Genomic DNA, 17,924 nt, shown 5'->3' with positions numbered 1-17,924 from the left:
CTCTGAATGTCTCACATGTGTGAATTTTATGCCAGATATTGTATATAAGCCAATTACAGAGATTGGAGTGGAAAATATTTCTCCTCCACAAGGGCTGATTTCTCTTATCAATCTGGAATTGAGTTAAGTTGGGGTTGGGTTTAGAGGTTTGGTTAGTTTTAATTTACTACCAGTTTCAACAGCTTTAAGCTGTAAAAAGTCCCTCCTTCCAGCTGGGCTTGCTTATCCGCGCACCATGTAACTGACATTCTGCTCTACTCTCCAGCGCTGCCCCAGGATTTCTGTGCCACTAGAAATCTCATGTTGCTCCCTATCTAAACTCAATTGCCCACATCCTGCTGAGCACTTGTTAAAAGTCCTAAGGTTGAGAATTGATAAATAGTGAGAACTTACTCTTTGTCTGAGGCTGATGTGTTTTCAATAGTCCATAGGAGTCCACAATTGTTAAAAGTTCAACCGGTTTCTCTTTCCCCTGCGAAGTACTTTAACCAGTGACTGGTCTGCTTCTTCACCTGTTTCCTGGGATTAAAGTTGCCTCTAGTCATAGTTCATAAAGGAAGGGTTTATCCCTCTGTAAAATTTAGTTTCCTCTAAATTTCTTTGTGTCCCCAGTTTCCCAATGGGTTAAAAATATAATTTTGTAATTTAACTGATTTTTTTTCCTTTTTATGGTGGAAGAGTTAGTTACTTTTGATCATCTCCATCATAACCAGAAGCAGGACCTTGAAGGCTCTCTGATTTTGAAATCACTTAATCAACTTCTTTTCTGAAAAAATAATAATCATTATAAAGAATCAGAAAGTATATAAAAACGAACAACGTTTTGTGAATATGCATGTTTATCATTTTTGCATCATTTACTCTAGTCCTCTCTGGATTATTTTAATTTAAAAGTATATTCAAAAGTGTATTCTTTATGCTTTAAAAGTGTAAGGAATATTACTTTCTCTTCCAATCCTCCATTCAACAGTAAGACTTCAAAATTCCCATTTGCTTCTTGAATTTCATTTTTCTTCACTCACTTTTCACATGTACCTTTTACAGTCTGGAAGGTCAAATGCATCACCCTTATGCATAGAGTTCAGCTTTGTAGCAGCTCTTCCTTCCAAAGGGGCACTCTTTTAACTTTTATTTTGGTTTGAGGGTACCTGTGAATGTTTGTTACATAGGTAAACTCATGTCATGGGGTTTGTTGTACAGATTATTTCATCACTCATGTATTCAGCCAAGTACTTGAGGGTGGAGGGTGGGAGGAGGAAGAGGGGCAGCACCAAAGAGGTGTTTTTCATGGCACACATTAAATAAAGTGAAGACATTATGATCGCCAGCTACCAGGACTCACATGATGGAGGGCACTGATAGTTGGGGGAGACCAAGATACATATTTTTCTTAACATATGGTATTTAACTAGAAAGCTAATGAAAAATCCTCATGGGAATGTCACATCATAGGATAGCTATGGAAGTACTCAGCTTTGTGAAAAGGATCCTCTGCGAAGTACACTAAAATTTAGTGACCTTTGTTGCCAGAGAAGAAAAGAATGAGTTACAAGGAGTTACAAGCTAAATGTTGCAGGGCAGAAGACTTCTCCTACGATACGCAGCAAAGGAAAGGCACCAAAAGGATAACCACAACTGTTGTCAGATAAAGTCATTTCCTTTATTTAATAATTTATGGCTTTTATTTTTCTTCTCAGTCAGTATCAGTGACTAGGTTTGGTCTTGTTCATATGCGTATTTATTTTCGGGGAGGTCTGGGTAGTTGCATGTGACTCCTCCGTCTTGTAGAACACATTGAGATGAAGTTCCTCTTCAGTCGACTGGGCTGCATGATGTTAATTGTGCTTGGTAGCCTTTAACTATTTCTCATGCACTAAAAAGAGATGCTGCTGTTTTGCATGTTTACAGATGTATTTTAACCTTGACTATGTTATTTTTCTGTTTATTAAAATGAGCTATTACTGAGTCATCTTAGAAGTGGTTGGGATAGTCCTAGAAGAAAGAAATTTTAAAAATACACATTTCATATTTTCTGAGAAAGTTTGTATTTACTAAGTGAATAATTACATTAACTTTGAGAAAAAGATATTTATATGTTTGTTTTTTATTGATAAGAGAACTCAAGTGCATGGAAAATTATGTATAAAAATAAGAGAAGTGACTTTCTAAGACTGCACCAAAGTTAATGATAGAATCGAGTCAGTACTGGACAAATTCTTAACTTGTCTACTTTGAATGTATAGCTGAATACATACGAGTTTGGTGTAACAGGGGCTCTAGTTTTCGCTTCTAAATGCAGGGCTAAAAATAGATGAAATTGTCAATAGCATCAGTTCAACTTGATTTTTAAATGACGGCCCAAAACAGGATTCTGACTCCATTTCTTCCCCTTCTCCTCATTTAATTTTTATTCTCTTATCACAAAGTTTACTCATAGCCAGCTAGCCAAATGAAAAGTACAGCTTGATTAAGGATCTCTTTTGTCAGTAATTTGTACCTAATGTTTTTAGCTTTCCCATAGGCTGTTGTTAAAAAATGGTAAATCTGGTTTAAATAAAACCTGATTCTGTTAATGGTTTAATAGCCACTGCCACCAGGTTATGACGTTTTTCAACAGATGCCTCTGTTTCATTTTATACCTAAACTAAGTCTTGGAATATTTACACAAATTGTATACAATATACCTACACACTTTTGGTTTAAAATTGTCTAAGTTCAAAAATAGTCTAAGTCCCAATCTTTGTCTATTTATAATTATCCACACAAAATTTTAAAAAGAAATCCAAGGCTATAATCTATTTTTTAAAAAAGATTATTCATGTCATTTCTTTAAAAAAGGTTTTTAAGGCTATGGAATAGGCTCCATCTCTACATCTGGGGACTTGAACAGGGCTTGGTCATTCTGATTATTTCACCCATCTTTACACTCAGTGCTATTTATTCAGCACTGACAACTTGCTTATACAGCATGTGTATTATTGTGTCAGCTGAAATAAACAGAAAAAATCACAGAATTAAATGGGACTTTACTTTTTCTTCAAGAGGTGGACTTTGCAATAATAATTCAAGTTATCATTATGGGTAGGATAATTTGCAGTAATTTGTTTAACCACTTTTTAAAAAGCATTTGTTCTGTGCAATGCAGATGTGCTGGGTAAGTGAATGATACAAAAAAGAATGGCAGGCCTTCAAAACAATGACTATGATGGAAGATAGGAATAGTTATACAGTAGAGGTGCCAGCTGCATCAAAGAGGAATGAAAACACAGACTACTATGTGAGTTAGCATGTTACAAACTTGATTTCTAAAGCATATAAACTTTAGAATCTTGAACTAGCAGGGTCAAATTTGTGTCGGTCACATTTTCATGGTTGCTGACTTACCTGGGGCTGAAAGAATTGTTTATATAAATACATCCAATGATGAGTTTTCAAGGGCAAACAACAGGAGTATAGAGCAATGTTTTACTTAATTCTAAATTGTCTGTAGGCATCACTGAATGTAATGTGTTTCTAAAACCAAAAGCGTCCCAATCTTCTCTTGTCTTAATATTTTTCATAGGTGTTCCCTCAACAGGAAATTGTGAAACCTGGCATGGCTTTCTTGTTTGAACTCTTTCTCCTTCGTGGAACATACGCTTTCCTGGACCGGGTTGTGGGCTGGGCAGTGTTCCCTTTGTGTGACAACAACTTTGATATAGTGGAGGGAAAATTCAGGTGTCCCCTTCTCCGAGGACATTATGACCAGAAACTCAGCAACTTCAGGAAAACTGAAGATTTGATTTGTCTGGACTTGGACAACTGGCTGTGCATCTCTATTTTTAGGTTTGTGGTGTGATTTTTTTTTTTTTTTTTTTTTTTGAGACGGAGTTTCGCTCTTGTTACCCAGGCTGGAGTGCAATGGCGCGATCTCGGCTCACTGCAACCTCCGCCTCCTGGGTTCAGGCAATTCTCCTGCCTCAGCCTCCTGAGTAGCTGGGACTACAGGCACGCGCCACCATGCCCAGCTAATTTTTTTGTATTAGTAGAGACGGGGTTTCACCATGTTGACCAGGATGGTCTCGATCTCTTGACCTCGTGATCCACCCGCCTCGGCCTCCCAAAGTGCTGGGATTACAGGCTTGAGCCACCGCGCCCAGCCTGTGGTGTGATTTTTTTAAGTGACAAGGAATTAAAATGTTTTCTAAAGCTGCTTCTTTCTAGCCTTTAGCTTCCTTCCATGTCATTGGAAAATTGAATAAGTATCATAGAATGGTAAAAGTTATTACATCTTAATGCTGATTTCTGATAATGCAGACTAAATAGATATTTAGAAACAAGGGATAAAATTATAGAATTAGTGAGAAATTTAAAGATCATTTAATATAATCTTCTATTGTGAATGAGCCAGAGCTGCCACCCAAGTCTCAGTTCACAATCTATCACTGCTAGGGTGGAGGGTGCAGCTTCATCTCATAAATAAGGGAATGGAGCTCTGGTAAGTTTCCTTATCAAGGTGGATCACTCGAGGCCAGGAGTTCAAGACCAACCTGGCCAACATAGTGAAACCCCTTCTCTACTAAAAAAAATACAAAAACTAGCCAGGCGTGCTGGCACGCACCCGGAGTCTCAGCTATTTAAAAGGCAAAGGCAGGAGAATTGCTTGAACCCAGGAGGCAGAGGTTGCAGTGAGCTGAGATTGTGTCACTGCACTCCAGCCTGAGCAACAAAGCAATACTCCATCTCAAAAAAAAAGTGTTTACTGAGCTTCTATTGTGTGTTGGGTGTTGCCTGCTCTAGGGATGCAGAAAGGATAAGCCTTTCAGCATATTTGTAGTGTGTCCTATGTACCCAAACTTATTTTCCTGATTCTGATGTTTTTCCAGGTTGTTTGGGTCGTATGATGCCATAAATTGTTCTTCTTTACCTTCATGTTTGATGTTTTCTTTATATCTATGTATCTGTGTATCTGTCTGTCTGTCTACCTACCTATCTACTTATCTACTTGATAGAACTATTAAATTGGGTGTTCCTGGGAAACACATGCAATTTTGTCCTTAAAATTAGCAGCTACGTATTCTTGTGTAACAGTCTTCCTGTTTCTTATTTACTTTGAGTAGAATTACCTGGCATTTTTTTCTTACCTAATTCCATTATAATGTTTTGCTGAAATATCATTTTGGGGCGGCATAGGTATGCTATTAATAAAATGACAATCATATGAATACGTACCTGTCTATTCATTCTGGAAAGTGTCAACCTAAGATAAATCTGACTGCACACTAGAATTCTGTTTTAGAAGTTTTAGAAACACTATTGTCTGGGTTCTAGTCTCAGAGACTTTGATTTAGTTGTTTCGTAGTGAGGCGTTAGGCATCAGAAGTTTTTAAAAACTTCTAAGAATCAGAAATCCTGATATAAATAAACTTGAAAAGGAAAACTATTATAAATGAATATAAAAGGGTTATTGAAAATTTATCTAAAGGTTCAAGATAACTATAGAAAATCCCTAAGAAAGTATTTTAGAAATTGGTGATTTGATTCTATACCAAGAGTCAAAATAAATATAGCCATAAGAAAGTAAATTTTGGGTGGGGTATGGTGGCTTATGCCTGTAATCCCAGCACTTTGGAAGGCTGAGGTGGATGGATCACCTGAGGTCAGGAGTTCGAGATCAGCCTGGCCAAGATAGTGAAACCCTGTCTCTACTAAAAATACAAAAATTAGCCAGGCATGGTGGCAGGTGCCTGTAATCCCAGCTACTAAGGAGGCCGAGGCAGGAGAATCACTCAAATCCAGGAAGTGGAGGTTGCAGTGAGCTGAGATCGCGCCATTGCACTCCCGCTTGGGCAACAAGTGCAAAACCTTGTCTCAAAAAAAATTAAAAAAAAAAAAAAAGAAAGTAAATTTTGGTCTAGCTAATGTGGAAGACATCTATAATTATTAACTAACTTTTCCACTAACTATTCAAAAATTCGGTGTTCTATAAATTATAGGATAGAAAGTCAGAACCAGCTTTGTTTTATAAAAGACAATTTATGTAGTACCATTATTCATCATGAAAACAGTTTATATTTGAGGTTAAATTAGAAGTAGTGTTTAAAATTTGCAAGGTCAAGAAAAGTGGATAGTTTATAGCAGCATTAGAATAATTTAGTTTGACCAAAATCTACTTGAATTTGAACATATTACTAACATTTTTCTCATTTTTTCTGATTTTCTATTAAAAAATACTTTGTAGAGGGTAAAAAAAGAAATATTACAATTTATCTGCAGAGCCCAGCTGGCATTATCCATTAGAGATGGATGTAATTGTCCACTAACATTCTTATTTGATAGATAATAAAAATAATTTTCTCCCTCTAAACATTTCATGAGGAAGCAAGTCTTATTAATGAGAATAGTAACATGCAAGATGCATGATTTTCTGATTATAGGCAGAATAAGTAGGCATGTAGATGCTTCTCTGTCATGAGGACAAAAACAAAAAGCTTATTTTCTGGAAATCCCATTTTCCTCTTATGTGACATTCTAAAATATGTGGATTTTTCCAGTATGAGTTTTCTTAAATGCAAACACACATTTTTGAACAAATTAATGCTGGATTTACTGAAAAAAGAACAAGTTGGATTGAGAAGAGCAAAGAGAGGTAATGCAGATGATGGAACAGAAAAGTATTTTTTGCAATGCCCTGTTAGAAGAGAAAAAGGAAACAAGTCAGTACAGGTGAATCCTGAACTCTCCTGGCTCAGTCAGTGTGAAGGAACTGCCACTGTCAAAGAGGAGCTGGCTGAGCCAGGGCACGTGGCTTAGCCATGACCTCACGTGTTCTTTCACGGTGTCCTTAGGGATAGTACTTGGACTAATAGCCCTAAGCATCCCAGAGGAGGCTGGCCTACAGCTCTGAGTCCCCCACAGTATGTGTGTAAGGATGCAACAGGGAAAATTGTCAGAAAAATAGCCTGTCACTCTTTCCCAGGAAACTTTCGTTTATCAATTCCTCACTTTTCTGAATATTTCATTTATTGTGCCATTATTTTCTCTAAGCACTTTTACTATTAAAATTTTAAACATAGAGAAAAGTTGAAAAAATTCTATAATGAGCACGCATTCACTGCTAGATTCTATAATCTTGTCATTTCTTGTTGAACTTAAAATATTATTTCTTGGACATATTAAACAGTGAATGAATATTTGCTGATTTCCTCCCAGCATGAGTGTTAGATAGTGTTATTTGGAAGAAGAAATTTTAAAAATTATAAATTGAAATAAAGGAGAAACTAATACATACAAAGCAAATGGCACTATCTGAAGCAATTGTGTAAATTTGTTAATACAAAAAATTTGCATTCTTTGTAATGTAATCACAAAGACGCATATAAGGTTTGGAAAACTAAATTTATTGTTGACCTTTTAGCTCTTTCAAATCGTCTCATTGTTTTAGATGAAAACTAACTATGTAATAGTTTCAACAATTTAGGTAACAGATTGATCTCTTAATAGGTCATCAAGCTTCCTTTGAATTTTGGTGGTCAAAAAAATCATGAAAGCAATACTCGACTTTCCCCTGGATTTCCAGTTTGTCTAATGGCTAAAGGAGAGAAAGCAGAATCAGGAGTGGATAATACAGCTGGCCTTTCAGAAAAAGAAGCAGAGAAGAACCCCTGTGCATCGGTGGATGAGGAAGAAGGTAAATCCTCAGTACATTCTTCTCAGGGTTGGTTGACTTTTATTCCCCCCAGCATTCTGTTGCTAGTATTTCAAGTTGTGTCATATAAATTATATTCTGAATGTAAGAAATATTCATTCTTTTTAAATATGTTAGAATATCGGTTTTTATATCACATTGTCTGTTAAATATGTAAATATAAAATAACATCATTGAAACAAGTCTTTTTCTATGACCTTACTGCTTTGAAAGTTTATTTGTTGTTGTAAAGGGGACATACCTTGCTTCTGTTGGTTCTTATTTTTAGATTTCAATCTTTCTTGCATGCTCACAAGGCTGGTAACCAAAAACTGGCTATGAAAGATAAAATATTTTCAGAAAAATGTTGTTAATTAATATAGTTTATTTTATTGGCCTTCATTTTCAAAGACTTGTTTAATCAGGCAGTAAATAAGCAAATAAAGTTTTTTGAAGTATTCAATCTGCAAAAATTCCAACTTACAGAATAGATGTGCTATTAGAGATTGTTATCCTTTTTATAAAAGGATTGTTGCATTTACCAAAAGATTCACAAGCTTCTTTAACAGATGTATCCTCTAGCAGTAAATATTGGTATCAGTTAAAATAGTAGTTGATGGATTGGTATTAATTATAATAATGGTAGTAAATAATAGTACTACCAGAATTGTACTAATGCTACAAGCATTACCAGTGATAAGAAGTCTTGCAATAAGTAACTCATCTTTATTTTTGAAATTATTAAATATTTTAAACATCTTATGCAGAAAATAGCATAACAAATACCAGTACCCAGCTTTGCTGATTTTTACTATTTTATTGTATTGCTTCCCATTTTTTCTTTCAAAAAATAACATTTACCCATGATTAATGGTCTCTGTGAACTGCTCCCTAATTCTATTCCTAGCCTTCTCAGATTTGTGTTTGATCATTTTCATGTCTATCTTAAAGCATTTTCTACATATATACAGAATCACTAACAATATATATCTTTTGTTGTTAAACTTTATATAAATGTATCATATTTCATATCTGCTTCTGCAATTTTTATTTTCTCTCAACATTGTCTTTGATATTTAACTATATCTATTGTCTATTTCTAAATTACTGATTTTATTGCTATATTAAATTTCTTTGCATGATTATAACAAAATTCATTTATTTTTGTTATTGTTGTTGTTTCCACTTATACTCTGTTGCAAACAAAGAAGCTACAATGACCATTCTTGAACATGCTCTGCTTGTGCACATGGGTGGGAATTTCACTAGAGTCTATATAACCCCAAAAGGAATGGCTGAATCACAGTGTACACAGTTTCTAAATGTATAGACTCGTGACACTGCCATCCCTAGTAGTGTGTCAGTTTACCCTCCTAACAGTTGTGTAAGAGAGTTGCTTTGGCCCACATTCTGTCAACCCTTGTTATTGTCAGATTTTTAAAGTTTTGCCAATTAAATTGGCGTGCAATAATATCTCTTTATTTTAATTAGGAGTTTTCTGGATGCAAGTATGTTAGAGCACTTTTAAAACTAGTATATTTCTGTTGACCGTTTGGATTTTATCTTGTGTGAATTGCCTGTTCCTGTACTTTGTCCACTTTTCCTTTGGGCCATTTTTTCCCTCATTGATCTGTAAGAGTTCTGGGCCTTTGTTGCTGTTGTTGCTGTTTTTAGGTGAGTGGTAGGGGACACTTATTTTCTGATTCCATTTTTGATTGTTACTTATTATTTCATCATTCTATGTTTAATTCATTAAAAACTAATTGAGTTAATTTGGTCATAATATATTATCTTTTAAATTTTAAAATTTTATTTTCTTTTGTTTAAGTTTTATTGAGCAGGTGATATATTCTCATTGTTCAGAAGAAAACCTGCCTTTCCCTACTCCCCAGCAACCTAGTTCTTCTCCCTGAAAGAAACTGATGTTTTTTGTGTATTACTCAATAGATATTTTTATGTATCTATAAGAAAATACACAAAACGATTACTATAATTTTGAAATACCATTAACTCTATTTATTATATTATATATTTTTGTGTCATTCCTAATGTTGATTATTAATACTAGTCATCATTGTTTTTCTTTATTAGTCTTGCTTTCTATCTTTTCATTCGTTTTTTCAGTATACAACTGATACATTTTCCTTCATTCAAGTTCCCCACTGATTGTTTATTTTCCATGATTTTCTTCAGGGTAGATAAATTATTTTCTTCAGGTAGATAAATCTACAATATGTAGATCAGAGAAAATTATTTAAATCTGTTAAGTGCATACAAATTTATAATTGTTATAGTTTGGAGGATGCTATAATTCTTTTCTACTTCTGTTTGTCTATTAATACTTTTGAATTTATATTCCATCTCATCTGATATGAATACTACCCACCTGAATGATTTTTTATTTAGTATTTACATGGCATGCATTATCATGCTACACTTTATTTTTAAATTGTAACATTTATCTGTAGTACAGTTTGGATATTTATCAGTAGCATAAATCTGGATTTTATTTTGTATTCAAGACAAGTTAAGGGGTAAATAAATATAGTTTTAGATAGAAGGAATAAATATTAGTATTTGGTAGAACAGTAGGAAAATTATAGTTAGCAATAATTTATAGTATGTTTCAAAATAGCTAGAATATCAGATTTGTAATATTCATAACACAGAAAAAGGATAAATCGTTGAGTTAATAGATATCCTTAATATCCCAATTTGACCATTAGCTATTGTAGAGAGTTATCAAAATATCACATGTACTTCCAAATATGTACAACTAACATATACCAATTAAAAATAGAAGAAAAGACAAGTAGATAATATGTGCTATTTAAATAGGTAAGTTTAAAGTTTTGGAAATTACTCTTAATGTTGTGTACTTGCTGATGGCATCTAATTTTCCACTTTAAGTTTACTATCCTATTTCTTTGCTTTTAAAAAATTTGTTTATGCTTTTCTGTCTCTATAATCTACAGAGTTTATTCATTACTTTAAATGCTATCCTTAATTTCTCACTTACATATTTAAGTATAAAACATCTTTAAAATTCTAAGTTCATTCCATATTTTCTTGGATGTGGCAAGGATGCCTCATCCATTAAAAACACCTTCTCTTGCTATTGCTATTGTTGGCTATAGTTTCAGTTTCACTTTTTTATTAAACCCAACAGTTAGCATTTTTCCCTCTTAATGGTAAATTAATTTAATGACACATTTGTGCTTCATTATATTTTTAAGATAGCATGTCTTCATTCTGGCTCCATTTTTCTTCTTGCTGAAATAAGTCTTTAGTAATTCATTTAGAGTTTGGATCTCTCTTAGTCATTGCATGTCTGAAAGAGTGTTTATTTTTTTCCCTCACTTTTGATAGATCATTTAACCATGTATAAGATTCTAGGGTAGTAATACTTTTTCCTTACCATTTTCCCACTGCCTTTTTATGTCTATTGTGGCTGATCAGAAGTCAGTGTTAAGTGGTCGCCATTGTAAAGGGAAGTGATGTATTTCAATTTCAATTTTAGATAGATCATGCTGGTAATTTTTGGGAAGATTTATATGAGCAGGGCATGTCTAAAATCAGAACAGGTAGGAAAAGCTTAGAATAATCCAAGCAAAAGATGAGGGCCTCAATTAGGGCAGAGATAATAAAGTTAGAGAAGAGAATGAACTTCATAAAATATTCAATAGGTGTAATAGAATTGCAATAAACATGATGTTGTTGATTGATTGATTATGGATGGTGGAGGATAACAAAAGCTGATTCCTAAACTTTGAACATAATAGATATGGATATTAACCAGCAGGTAATAGGAATTACAGGAAGAGGAATAAGAATAGAGGATAACTTGGAGCTTGATTTCAGATCTGCAGGGTTTGATATTTGTATATTATGTCCAAATAAAAATGTTCAAGAGGGCCGGGCATGGTAACTCATGCCCATAATCCCAGCACTTTGGAAGGCCAAGGCAGGTGGATCACTTGAGCTCGAGAGTTTGAGACCAGCCTGGGCAACATGGTGAAACCCCATCTCTACTAAAAATACAAAAAATTAGCCAGGTGTGGGGGTGGGCATGCCTGTAATCCCAGCTACTTGGGAGGCTGAGGCAGGAGGATTGCTTGAACTCTGGAGGCGGAGATTGCAGTGAGCTGAGATAGCACCACTACACTCCAGCCTGGGTGACAGAGCGAGACTCCATCTCAAAAAAAAAAAAATATGTAGTTCAAGATACCATTGGGAAATGGACATGAAGCTCAGGAGAGAGATAGAGAATAGGGAGGGAGAATATGTTCATTAGAGTCCACATAGAGACTGTAGCTGAAACTGCTAAGTGGTTGAGTTTAACCAGAGAGAATGTGTAGAGGGATAGGGGTATTGAGTTGAAAACACAAATCAGGGAAACGTCAATATTGCAGGAGAAGAATGATGGATCCCTACCATGGAGCCATAATGGCCAGACACAACAGCTACATGAGTCTTCCTGTCTTATTCTGCCAATCAGCTTCATAGAGGGTAATAAATATTTCTAAAGTTGTTACTAGGGTTCTTCAAGTCCCTTAGAGATGGAACCAACACAAACGCCCACCAAAGATAGACTGGATAAAGAAAATGTGGCACAGATAACACCATGGAATACTATACAGCCATAAAAAAGGATGAGCTAATGTCCTTTGCAGGGACATGGATGAAGTTAGAAACCATCATTCTCAGCAAACTGACACAAGGACAGAAAACCAAACACTGCATGTTCTCACTCATATGTGGGTGTTGAACAATGAGAACACATGGACACAGGGAGGGGAACATCACACACTGGGACCTGGGAGGTAGGGGGTTAGGGGAGGAATAGCAGGGGGTGAGATGACTGGGGAGGGATAGCATTGGGAGAAATACCTAATGTAGATGATGGGGTGAAGGATGCAGCAAACCACTGCCATGGCACATGTATACCTATGTAACAAACTTGTATGATCTGCACATGTACCCCAGAACTTAAAGTATAATAAATAAATAAATAAAAATGAGATTATGCCTTCTTGGGCCAAGTACAACTCTCTGCCAGGCTCAAGTATGAGAACTCCTGGGCTTCTGTATTCACACCTGACTTGCTTTCTTGTGAGTAAGCCATATCACGTAACAACTGAGATACCACCATCTCTACCTCCAGACAACTAAGTATCAGTTTATAGAGCAATGCCTACCTGGAGATACGTTGAAATTTTATACACAGAATACATATATGTCAAATTTTGTCACTGGCTTTAAACAAATATTTCTAAGGATAAATTAGAAATCAGGTATATGTTAAAGCTAGGTAACAGACATCACAGTTATAAAGCAACTTGACCGAAGTGTATTGTTTCTCACATGTTAGAACTAGGATTTGCAGCCAGAGAAGATAAGAAATGACCGACAACGTGGTCTGGTTTTGGTGGGTAAGGTGTGGAGCTAGTGGTTCTCAAAATGCACAACTTGAAGCTGGCTTTAAGCATTTTTTTTTGTTGAAATTTAATAGGTTCAAGGCTTTAATTTTTACATTTTCAATGCAAATATCCAAGGCAGTACTTAGTGTGGATAAAAGGAAGGTAAGAGGTGAGGCGTAAAATAAGCCTTAGGCCCTGGCAGTCTGAAAAAGAGCAGAGAGTATCATAAAAGGGGCCCCTTGGGATGCTGAGGTGGTCAGATCACTTGAGCCCAGGTGTTCAAGACCAGCCTGGGCAACGTGGCAAAACCCTGTCTCTACAAAAAATACAAAAATTTGCTGGGTGTGGTGGTGAACGCTTGTAGTCCCAGCTACTTGTGGGGCTGAGGCAGAAGGATCGCCTGAGCCCAGGAAGTCAAGGCTGCAGTTAGCTGAGATCGCGCCACTGCACTCCAGCCTGGGTGACAAAGTGAGACCCTGTCTCAAAGAAAGGGGGATTGGGTTCCCAAAGCTCAGACCAGCCAGTGTCAGATTGAGCCTCATTCCAGATTCCTTTGTGGGGCAGTTATGTGGAGGATGTTCATGGACACTGTGGGTAATTCTCATTCAGTTGTCTCTGCAGGAGAATCACTTTTACACCATTCCCGTAGAATTAGATTAGTCAGGCCTTCCAACCTGAGGGCCTGAGATGGCCTTGTTCTGTGAAGACAAATGAACATTAGCATATCATCTGTGTAACCTGGGAATCTAAGACAAAGAAAGGGAAGAAAAGGATGAAGCCCTTGCTGATGGTTGAAGATCATCTTCCTAAGAAAAAATTAATGATTCATAAAATACCAAAAGGCATGATCATGATTTTATTAGATAAAAACAATAGAAAACCATTGCTTATTTTGCTTAAATATCAAATTCAGAAGTCAACTATAAAGCCAGTACATGAGACACTGTAAAATACATATATTTGCGAAGTAAATAGGTTATTTTTTTCTTTTTCTTTGCCAGTGTTTTTGGATTAAATATAAAGCTAAATATTCTTATTTTAGAATGTTTAACTTTTGGGAAAGTGAGTTTGACTTAACTAATAAAATGTCAGTGTTACTGATGTTTCAAACTAGTGTTAGGATACTGAGCAGAAGATGAGAGGCAATTATTCTCAGATCATTTTCACCACTTCCCAGTTTTACCTCAGTTTAATGTGGCTGTATTTTCCACACCTACTGCCCTGAGCTATACACTTGACTTTTAGAATACTGTCCCCAGTTCCCCTAAAAGGAGGACAGGTAGCACTCCAGAAAACATGAATACCAGCGTGTTCAAGTTGAGAATACTGTATATCATGAGAGGAAGAATCTTTCTGTTTTAGGAAAATGCTTTTAAAAAAATGATTATTCATTTGCTCTGCTCTGAGCATGGAGACTGGTTCAAGCCTTACATTCAAAGACTGCAGAGGTGCCTTCTGCTTCTATTCTATAGAAAAACAGAATACAAAAATCTCTTCAAATACATGTCTCCACTATTGCTTATATTTATTTATTTTTCTTGGAAGGATATTATTAGCAGTAAATATCCCCATGGGTTTGCTTTCTAATATATCAGGGCTGTGATACAGTATGCTCTTTCTGCCACTGATAGGTTGCTAAGAGATTTAATAATGGGTAAACAAACACAACATGTGGTAATTCATTTCAAATTAAAAGTTTATTAAACTTAGGCTTGATGACTTTCTGGCTATTTACAATTAAAGGAGCAAACCTTAGGGAAGGGGCGAGCACGTGGTGTGTTTATGGCTGCAATGTTTCTATATGAAAAGTGTGTTTATAATCTTTCACAAGCTGTCCACGCTGATAGGCTCCATACATAATCTGATGAGTCAACTACTGTCTTCAAATCATGAAAAAGTGACTTGAATGCTTATTTGCAAGCACACATGTGTGTGCACATATATGTAATTCAGGATGTTATGGAGCCACTGTGGGGAAGTATATATGGATGGAAATTAATGGTTCATGGACTCACATGAGACAGGCAGGTGGAATCCTGGACATAAATGAGTGGGCTTTTAAAGTTCATTGAAATTGGTCTGAACTTTTAATATACCCTTGTTTTTAATCGTGTACTGCTGTGATCTGGGGACATATGTGTTAGTTTCACAGTCTTTTCCTGGGGCCAGAATAATAGTTTGGAGTTCAAAAGGCAAGCATAGTTGGGAATTCTTTGGGGTAAAAGGAAAGCCACAAGCTAAAGTTAAGAAGTCAGAGAGTATAAGGTATGTTTGAGGAACTATAAGGAACCATTGGGCTCCAGTATACAAATTGGGATGGATTTGGGCAAGGATCGTTTTATGGCAGGAAATCCAGTAAGAAGGACATAACGTTAGCTTAGAGAAGAGATGGTAAGGACCTGAGGAAGAACATTGCTGGTGGGATGCACTCAGAGACATGATAAGATTGCATTAACAGGATTTGGAAAGTGAAGAGTTGTGTCTTAATCGAAGGTGTGAAGTTCGCAGGCACGAGTATTTGTATCTCAGGTTTCCAGGAAAATAGCGTTGCCCTTATTGGAGATAAGAAGCCCAAAGGAAGGTAACCAGTTACTTTTGCACAAACTGAACGTAAAGTGTTAGGGGAAATTAAGAAGACAGTGACTTGCTTGGAGTTGAAAAAATGAATTTAAAGCTCAGAAGTAACATATGGGTGTCATCCTGATATGCGGGCTAAAGCCACAGGAATGAATGAGTTTACCAAGGAAGAAAAGAGTGGACTTAATAGTAGGACATTCTTAATTTAAGGGACAGGCAAAAGAAAAGATGCAGAAAACTGCAAAAGAACAATCTGAAAAAGGAGAACTAGGAGGTGAGACGTTGTGGAGACCATGGAGCTTTAAATTTTAAGAAGGAAAAGAGTGGGCACTTCAGTAAGATACACCATTGCAGCACTAACCAAACCTGATGTGCATAGGAGTCATCCAGTGATCTTGCTAAATGGAAAATCTGATTCATCAAGTTTGAGGTTGGCATTAATTCTGCAGGTCTCACGAGATACATATGGCACTGGTCTGTGAACCTCACTTTGCTTTAGATTACCAGGATAAAAATGAAAAGACGGTTTGCCTAGATCTGCTTCTGAAGGCACCAGCTTTATCTATTCCCACTTCCACTTACTGGTTTAAGTCTTAAAAAATTCTTCGTGGAGAAATTACAGTTCAGGAGAGTCATCTTTGTTTTGCTTTTTTATGTATTTCAGGGCCTACAAGATACATAAATCTATGATGTCCCAAATCATAGCTTCTCAGTTAACATTTGCAGAATAAATAAATGAATATGGCTCTGAGTACCAACTAGGATGAGGACTCTTTTCTATGGAGTAGGCAGTTTATTTTGTTTTTTAAATTAAAATATAGTAAAATTGACTTTTTTAAAGAGTATACAATTTGATGTACAAATACAGATTTGTGTAATCACTACCACAATAAGGATAAAGAAACATTTCATTACCACCCCTCAATCCTTCAAAAAACTCCCGTGTGCTGTCTTTTACAGGCACTTCCTTCCCTCCACCACCCATCCAAATCCCTGGCACTCACTGATCTGTTTGCCATCACCGTAGTTTCGTCTTTTCAAAATTGGCATAGTTGTCATTATAGTTTTGGCTTTTTAAATTGTCATATGGTGTGCAAACTGTGGTTGAGACTGACTTCTTTCACTCAACATTGTACCACTGAGAGTCTTACAAGTAATTGTGCATGTCAACAGTTCCTTCCCAGTCATTGTTGAGGGGTATCCCATCATATGGATGTGCCACAGTTTATTTGTTCTCTAACTCAAAGACATTTACATTATTTCAATTTTTGGCAATTATAAAGAGTTGCTATACATGCTTCTAGGCAAGCTTTTGTGTGAAAATACTATTTACTTCTTCAGAATACATACCCAGGAGTTCTCTCTCTCTCTCTCTGTCTATATATATATATATATATATGTATTTTTTTTTTTTTTTAGATGGAGTCTCACTTTGTCACCCAGGCTGGAGTGCAGTGGTGCAATCTCGGCTCACTGCAACCTCCACCTCCCGGTTGAAGTGATTCTCCAGCCTCAGCCTCCCGAGTAGCTGGGACTATAGGCGTGTGCCACCACACTCGGCTAATTTTTTGCATTTTTAATAGAAATGGGATTTCAACGTGTTAGCCAGGATGGTCTCAATCTCCTGACCTCATGATCCGCCCACCTCGGCCTCTCAAAGTGCTGGGATTGCAGGCATGAGCCACCGTGCCCGGCCGTATGTGTATATTTAAATTTATTAGAAACTGCCTGTTATACGAAGTGACTGTATCATTTTACATTTCCACCAGCAACGTGGGAGTTGCAGTTGCTCTGCATCCTTATCAGCACTTAGTATTGTCAGGTTTTTAAAAGTCCTCCTAATGTGTGTGTAGTGGCATCTCATGATTTCAATTTAGATTTCTTTAATGACTAATGTGCTTATTTGCCAAATATCCTCTTTAGTCAAGTATCTGTTCAAGTCTTTTGCCCACTTTTTTAATTGAATGGTTTATTTATTTGTTTTTCACTGTTGAATTTTGAGAATTCTTATACATTCTGGATACAGATACTTTTTGCAAATACTTTCTGTCTGAACTTTATCTGTTTATTTTCTTAATATTGTCTTTCACATAGCAAATGTAAATTTTGATGAAGTTCAATTTATAATTTTTTAAATAGATTGTACTTTTCAGGTCATGTCTTTGAACCTTTTGCCTACACTCCAGTTCACAAGATTTTCTCTTACATTTTATTTGGCAAGTTCTATAGTTTTGCACTCTACATTTAAGCCAATGATCCAT

General features: G+C 36.0%; 1 protein-coding gene across 1 annotated transcript in view; it reads left to right on the top strand.

Annotated features, from left to right (window-relative positions):
• Positions 1-17,924, top strand: part of LOC105708689 (uncharacterized) — a 245,405-nt gene that overhangs the window by 104,049 nt on the left and 123,432 nt on the right. The window contains exon 5 of the mRNA XM_012440280.2: positions 7,559-7,696. Coding sequence (XP_012295703.2) covers positions 7,559-7,696 — 138 coding nt within the window. The remainder of the gene's footprint in view (positions 1-7,558; positions 7,697-17,924) is intronic.

The sequence above is a fragment of the Aotus nancymaae genome, unplaced genomic scaffold (genome assembly GCF_030222135.1).
Source record: "Aotus nancymaae isolate 86718 unplaced genomic scaffold, 86718_ANA_hifiasm-v0.15.2.pri h1tg000051l, whole genome shotgun sequence".
Lineage (NCBI taxonomy): Eukaryota > Metazoa > Chordata > Mammalia > Primates > Aotidae > Aotus > Aotus nancymaae.
The sequence above is the reverse complement of the archived record's forward strand: the minus strand, read 5'-3'. Positions and strand labels throughout refer to the sequence as shown.